Source organism: Prosopis cineraria, unplaced genomic scaffold (assembly GCF_029017545.1).
Source record: "Prosopis cineraria cultivar Desert tree isolate PC_DT_omini unplaced genomic scaffold, ASM2901754v1 PC12, whole genome shotgun sequence".
Taxonomy (NCBI): Eukaryota; Viridiplantae; Streptophyta; class Magnoliopsida; order Fabales; family Fabaceae; genus Prosopis; species Prosopis cineraria.
Genome location: NW_026555343.1, coordinates 39,524,708 through 39,532,753, shown reverse-complemented (window position 1 = coordinate 39,532,753; position 8,046 = coordinate 39,524,708). Strand labels below are relative to the sequence as shown.

General features: G+C 33.9%; 1 protein-coding gene across 1 annotated transcript; it reads right to left on the bottom strand.

Moving 5' to 3' along the window:
• Window positions 1-4,103: 4,103 nt before the first annotated feature.
• On the bottom strand, window positions 4,104-4,892 carry LOC129289349 (uncharacterized). The gene is made up of 2 exons (XM_054926107.1): window positions 4,501-4,892; window positions 4,104-4,419 (listed from the first exon to the last, which is right to left on the bottom strand). The coding sequence occupies exons 1-2, from the start codon at window positions 4,890-4,892 to the stop codon at window positions 4,104-4,106; spliced, it is 708 nt and encodes a 235-aa protein (XP_054782082.1).
• Between the last annotated feature and the right edge of the window lie 3,154 nt (window positions 4,893-8,046).

Here is an 8,046-nt window from a genome sequence, read left to right as displayed (position 1 = left end):
TTTTTAATTACATTAACTAATTTATTGAAAAGTACTTAGTTAAGTAAAAATTGCTTATAATTTTAAAAAGAGGGATATTAATTATTGATGCTTTTAATAACCTTTCTGATTTTTTTTAATACAAGAAGAAAATAAGAACAAATAGCTACAAAGTAAAAAAGGTAACGAACTAAGCTCCTCTAAATGAAGTGAAGACCAGGGGCAGCCTGAGAGCCCATACCACCAAAAGATCCACTTCAACATTATCCTCTTGGTAGATGAAACTAAGGTCCACAGTCCAATCACAACCAGTCATATTATGACAGTCAAGAATTAACTCCCAATTGTCATGCATATAATTATTCCCAACCCTGATTAGGTTCATAGCTTCTAATGAGTCATTTCTCAAGCTTACCTTCCTATGCCCTCTATCCCAAGTTCGACGAAGACCAATAAGACAAGCCCACAGTTCAGCTACAAGAGTCTCCGTCTGAGATTCCAAGCATGCTGAAAGCTTCCAGTTAAAGACTATATATGATTATCTTTAATAACATTCCCACAACTCGTACCTCCATTAAATAAAATGGAATAGACCTCATCTACTTGACATTAACCCAACCTTTCTGCATCATATGAGGATTTCCCACCTCCTTCATGACACCTCTAATATTAACTTGTTTTAGATTGAAGCATGCCTTATTGTAACCTACTACAATAGCCTTGGCTTTGGAATAAATTTGATGCCATACAGAATGAATATTTTCGAAGATTTTTTCATTTCTCTACTTCCACATAAGCCAACAAATTAATCACAACAAACAACTCCTTCCAATGTTGTTCTTCTCTCACCACTGCAGCATTAACATTCAAATAACACCAATCCACAAGTTGCAATTTAAAATCTCGGATGAAGACTTGGTTTGATTATAGGGGCCCACAGAGATTTAATTTCCTCACAATCCTGAAGGACATGCAGCAAATTTTCTACGTCATGATCACACCAAACACAAGAGGTCTCAATGCTCATACCTCTATTCATTCTAGCTTCATTCGTTAGAAGCTCATTATGAAAAGTTAACCAAAAGAAAGACTTACACCTTTGATGATTTTTAATTTTTAGACTCTATTAATTGGGTGAGAACAACCATTATCACCATTGTGCACATTATAAACAGATTTAAGCGAGAAATTACCATGCTTTTCTAGCTTTCATTGAACATATTCATTGCCATTAGTCCTAGCTAATAACTTCTCCATTCCTTGCATGATTTTCTCCCAACTATCTTGAATGCCCATCCATAAATGTGAACCAGGACAAGATCTATCGATATTAGGAATCAAGTTATCCCCATAGTTGTATTTACTTCAAACACCTCTCACCCGTAAAGAATCCTTATTGTTCATTAATCCTCATCCATCCTTCATCATAAAAACCCTGTTTTGGAGTCGTGCATGTCTAATGCCCAAGCCACCCCTCTTTTCTCTTTACACACCTCATTCCAAGCCATAAGATGAATTTTTTTTTTTCTCATTTGTTGATTCCCAAAGAAATCCTCTAGCACTTTTCTCAAGTTCATCACAAGTAATTAGAGGAATTGCACAAAGATTGCATAGGACAAAGAGAAATTTCCTGAACAACAAAAGTAACCAGTGCATGCCTACCAGTGAGAGAAAGAGCATTGGCCTTACAATTGTTCAACCTAGCTTTAGCCTTATCCACCACATACTGTTATGTATCTTTTTTCACCCATTGATGATGCAGAAATATGCTAGAAATCCAAGTTGCTCACTGGGCTGGGTTGAGTCACAGGAGTATGGTTAACATTATTAGAGAACAAAAAACCCACGTCTTACTCTGACTAACTTTCTGTCCAGAGGCCGAACAGAAAGTATCCAAACATCACTTAATAACCTCCACCTATTCCATAGGAGCTTTCAAAAAAAGAATAAGATCATCTCAGAGAAAAGATGAGAAGTGGGAGGTCCATCTTTATCACTTATTTTAATACATATTTAAAATATATTAAGATGCAAATTAAATTTAAAAGATTAAAAAAAACATTTCATCATTGTTTAGTGAACTTCCCACTCAAGGCGATAAACAAAAATTCGAGGTCTGTGTTCAAAAATTTTCATATTCATTCAATGAGAATTCATTTTCCCAATACATCCCTTTCCTCTTTCTCTCTCTCACGTGTTAGTATGAGGGGATATCAATAAGAGGCCATCAAAGTATGTCAGTGCTAGGGCCGTGAGAACGATACACATTCCTATGCATCACAACTTTGTTCTTGAGAGGAACTCCACTTACGAGCAAAAGGGTGACTCCAAGAGACGCAACGAAGGAGATGGTATTGTAAATTATAAAGTAGCGGAAGTCATATGGGTAAGGATAAGCAAGCATCGATTCCCCAGGGCACGCTACTATTTCATGACCATCATCAAAGTCTTTGGAGGATAAGCAATCGAGAGGTCCCTTGTTGTCACTGGAACTATTATTATTGGAATTAACTATACCTTGTTGAATGAAGCTTTCCGGAGGATTTATGGCAACTTGAAAGGTCATGGTTGCAATCACGCTCACCACAAGGCTTAAGTTCCCCCTCATCTCCTTTAACTAATCACCATTATGCTTAAACCACTTTCCCATGCACTCGAAAAATTTATTTGTCCAACACTTCTTCCTAGGTCTTCCAGTTGCTTCGCCAACAACCTCAGCTTTAGTTAGTGTCTGATGAGGATTTTCCATTCCTTTCCTTTCATCTCTTTTGAGGCAAGTGTTCATGAACATATATAATAAAAACTTTTATAATATTTGTAATTTTATTTTAATTAACAAACATAATACCAAATATAAAATTAATTTTTTAAATGGTACTTTCTAAACAAATTTTAAAAAATTACACTAGAGTATACTTTTAATCTTTTAACTTTATATAAGGTTTCAATTTGATTTCTTAATTTCATAAAGTATCTTTTCATTCTTCTAACTTCAATACACTTAGTTTTAAATGATTATTTTTTGCTCCAATCATTGCCATGTTATAAAAATTTAAATTAATATGTCAATATTTAAGAATATTTTGTCAGTAGATGATGATTGTGGTGGGTGTGGATGATGATCAGCCTCAAATCCTTCCTTTTTGGCCTTTGTCAACATGTGTAGTATTTTGCAGATTGTCAACTCTTTTATTGGAGCATGTTCTAGGATATCCTGGGCTGTAAAGCCCATCCGGTTCTTCAAGCTAAGCTTTCTGTTTCTCTTATTTCTGGAATTGATGGGCAGATAGCTTATCGCCTAATAAATAACAAACATGTAGTAATGTATCGGTATTTAAATTAAAGTTTATTTTCTGGCACCTTAAGTGTATAGATTAGACCTATATATTACCGGGATTTCAACAAGGAATCTAATCATAAATAACTACAGAATGTGATGTGTAAGAATTTTAATACGTTTTTCTGGTCTGCCAATTCAAACTTGCAATTTGCTGGATGAGTGTGCATCACATCAACCAACAAGCTGCAAGTTTTCATGGGTAAGAATTTTAATACGTTTTTAAGATCAATAAACAAACAGTTTGAGTATGAGATATATGAAAAGAGATAATATGATTGTTATCTTAATGACACGCTTTTTTAGTTTAAACCCTACCATACAACTTCTAAAACCGGAATATTTGTATGCTCAAATAGTTTTAAATTCGCAAACATCTGTCAGAAAGAAAAACTCTAAAAATGTGTCCCAACAAAAAGAAAACACTCTTCCAAAAAGAGTAGGAAAATTGAAACACTTGCGACAATTAATTCTTTTATCGTTTCCGATATACTTATTTATAACAGGGAAAGTGAATTAACAACACAAAGAAAAGATCTTTGAATTTGAATGTCCTTACGTACATACACATACAAACATATATGTGTGTGTAGTTCTAATTTATAAGGGGGGGAAACTTATTGACTCCTTGAGAAACTTTGCTAAGTAGCTTTGTTAATCATATTGCATCAAGTTCCCACGTACTACTTTATCTGGCAGAAGCGAGGTGAGTTGTGGTAGTGATTAAGATTCAAATCATTTTTATATAATCAAAAATAAAGTGCATGTAATTTTAAAGAAAATGCTATCAGAGGCACGCACATCGTCTCGTTGTTCGTTGTTCAGAGACATTAAGTAAGTTCTTCTTAATAGCTGGAACAACTAGAACATCATTCAAAGATAATTTGGTATTGTTACCACATCCAATAAAACCAGAGGAATGACCAGCAATACGTAAGCCAGAACCATTACCAACTGTAAGTATATCTGATCCTGTTGCATCATTATTTCGAGGATCATTTCCATTCAAGTGTGCCATATGATTAGATGCACCACTATCAACATACCAAGCAGGGTCTAGACCAGTCTCAGAGGTTGCATAATAAGCTGATGAGAGAGAGTGACTATTAGGAGCCATAAAATTCTTGTCAGATCGATATCAGCAATCTGCAACTGTATGGCCCGTTCTGGTGCAAAGGGCGCACCTAGGTTTATTGCCTCTAGAATGACGTCCTCTGCCGCGTCCACCTTGTCCTCGACCTTTCCAAGGAGGTCGTGACCCAGTATACGAAGACCCAGTGACCTGTGTAGAACTAAAGCTAGTGGAATTGTCAGAACGAAAACTCAAATTGGCAAATGCGTGACTTACAGTGGAAGCATTGGTGAGGTGCTCAAGATGCCATTCATAGGTGAGCAAATATGACTGCAAGTCGATCCAAGATAAATCAGGTTTATCAGCTAAATAAACCACCATAGGAGTATATTTGACGTCAAGATCTGCAAGAGTCTGCATAATGAGGTCTGACAGGGCCAGTGGATGTCCAGCGAGAGCCATATGATCTGAAAGAAGCTTCATCTTGCTTAAGTACTCCTCCATCTTGAGTGTACCTTTGCGCTAGCATTGAAACTCTGTCTTCATGAGAGTAATATGCGAACGTTGACTGCGCAGGTCAAGTCGGTCACTGCTTTCCATAACTGAGATGCCGTCTTACAATGAAGAACCTGCGAAGAAATATCAGGACTCATAGAACCAAGCAACCATCCATATACAAGATGATCAGTGGCATGCCAATCATCAAACGCTGGGTTCACAATGATATCATTGCCATCAGAAATAAACTCCGGTGGACTGGGTTTCATCCCATTAAGAAACCCATTGAGGCGATGACCTCGTAAAACAGATTGCACAAAATTGGGCCAAAGCATATAATTGGATCTATCCAACTTGATGGATCCAGCTTGGTTGAGACTGTTGAGAAGAGGTACTGTCTTTGTGTGAATAGAGGGAGACGACGACTCAGTGGCAATGGAAGGAATTATGGTGTGTCAAGAAGCCGAAGAAACATATGAACTATGAAGAGGAGTTGTGGAATTGTGTAGAATGGGTGAGGTTGAAGAGAAAAGCAAAGGTGAGCTGGTGGTGGAAATGATCGAAAAAGTAGCCATGGATCCTATTTCGCTCTGATACCAAATGAAGAAAAACAATGTATGAATGAATGAGCTCACTCAACGTGAGGAGCCAATGAGAGTAAAATCATTATATAATGATCAGGTTGTTACAATAGAAATCCACGTCATGGATTCCACACAGTTCTAGAGAATAAAGAAATAAAATATTAACAAATATATCAGAAATAAATAAACAACTTCACACACACACACACACACACATATCAGGCTTTTCTTATCCTTGTATTACTGGACCGTGGACCGTTCTTGTATCTTGTTTTGGGCTCAACTCTATCACATTTTCACATGCTCCATTATGTCTTGCGAGAAAAAAATATCACTCAATTATGCTCACCAAGTGGAGAAGAATATACTTGTGTAAATAATGTGTACTGTATAAATGTTTGAGATGATCTTGTGCTCCAATTTATATTTGCAACCTCTCGCCCGCCCTGATAGGATTCTTTCATGCATGCATTTTTCTTCTCTTTTTTTTGCCATGATCATCTTCCACGTATTTCTCTAGCTACTTACTAACTTCTACTTAGTTTAATTTCAGTTTGATTTGAATTTTCTTTTGGAAGACCTTTCCCGGACGCATCAGTTTGATCAATTCAACATATTGTGTGCTTACGTACGTTAATCCACAAATTTTCCGGAATGCTTATAGCTCCAAAAAAACTTTTGGGCAAACTGATTATATGTTTTAAAATTAAAAATTCATAACTCACATGTAAACTTTTAATTCTATTTTAGACAAGACTTAGGTACTTAGCCTTATATAATTAATGTACTTACATCCAATCAAATTAAAATAATTAAGTGTTAATGTGTTTAGAATAATAATAACAAGATTTTGTTGTAAAATAAATAATATATAAATGATCCAAATATCTTGATTAAATTAAAAACAAGATCCTTAAATATATAAAGTTAACTATATTAGTTTATCCTTTCAATTTTTTTTCAGAAGTAACTTTATTCATTAACTTACGTCAATTTTTAAATGATTAATTATTTACAATGCATATGTGTGATTGTTGCTTCTGGCCTGGCCAAGATAAAAATGTGGTTGTTGCTTGGTAACCAACCGACCAAACCGAATCAATGCTCATCGCTTAGTACGGGCACAATTTTTTTTTTTATTTTTTTTGGGATGAACGACACAAGTTTTGTTCTCATATATGTTTCAACCTAGGGCACTTTGAATGGCGACTCCACCATTTAGTCATGACTAGCAATAAAAATATTTGCCACACATGGCTAATTTATTATTTTATAAGAAAACTACAACTTGATACGTTGCATGTGAATTACTATACTATCTAGTTGCATGGATAATTCGGTCCTTTCCTCATTTGGGCAAGAAGGAAAATATGGAGCTTATTCTGGCCCACACAACTCTGCAGGTAAAGACAAATTTGAATAATTATATTCAAATTTGAAATATATTTTATGACACTTTGAAGTCTATATCCGTCTCTTGGTACGATGCACATTCGAAGAAAACGAGGTATAAATGCAAATACGTTCAAACCTACGAAAAAGAGTTTGATACGCCCTAGCTATTCTGTATCTGCCTGGGGCATTGACTTTTGGTTAATAATTTAATAACTAAGGCAACCAACTTTGTGCGGTGGCATATCTTGTTTACATCTTTTTGGCCCCAAAAAAAAAAAAAAAACCGTAGACACGCAAAAGGAGCATGAAAGTGCGTCTTAAATTTTAAGAAAAATTAATTAATTTTTTCATTGGCAAAAAATATGTAATTATAATTCCTTTATCTCACTCCTTCTTATTTTATTTATAAATTACTTTTAATATTTTTAATTTAAACCTTATTAACTTTAGAAATAATAGATCTTTCAGTCTCTCAAATTTACTTCAATTGTCAAGTTAGTCCTTCATGTTTAATTTTAATCATTTTGATCTCTTATGCTTTCTAAAATTATTATTTTAATTCTTTAAATTTTAAAAAATAAATTAACTCTCAAAATAATCTAATGTGAAAAATATATTAATAACTTGATATGTATATATAGCTAAATGAAAACAAATTAATCCTCAAATTAGTTTAATTTTTTTTTTGTCAATGTAATCCTTTAAACTATATTTTGTTCTCTTGTTTTTTAAAACTTCAAAGTCTTTTTCTGTTGCCTAAATAATTATATTTCTTTTTATTAATTTGCATGGTTGTTATCAAAATTTTGTAATCTATGTCAACAAATTTTAATAGCATTATCTTCTTTCTGAACAAAAAGGATCAAATTAATAATTAAAGTAAACTTAAAGGACTACATCAATAAAAATCAAACTTCAAGGACTACATTAATAATTGAGACAAACTGGAAAGACTAAAAGTTGTGTTATCCCTTAACTTTGTTTAGAAATTCAACAACTTTCTAATTTTATTCCAATTAAATGTACATACTTTAAAAATTAAATACTATGGTATTTGATAATCTTCTCAACATTTAATAAGAACAAAAGGACACAAATGAATAAAATAATCATTGAGGTATCTCTATAAATAGAACCAAAACAAATATTTTTCTCTATTTTATAAATAGGGCAATAGAGTA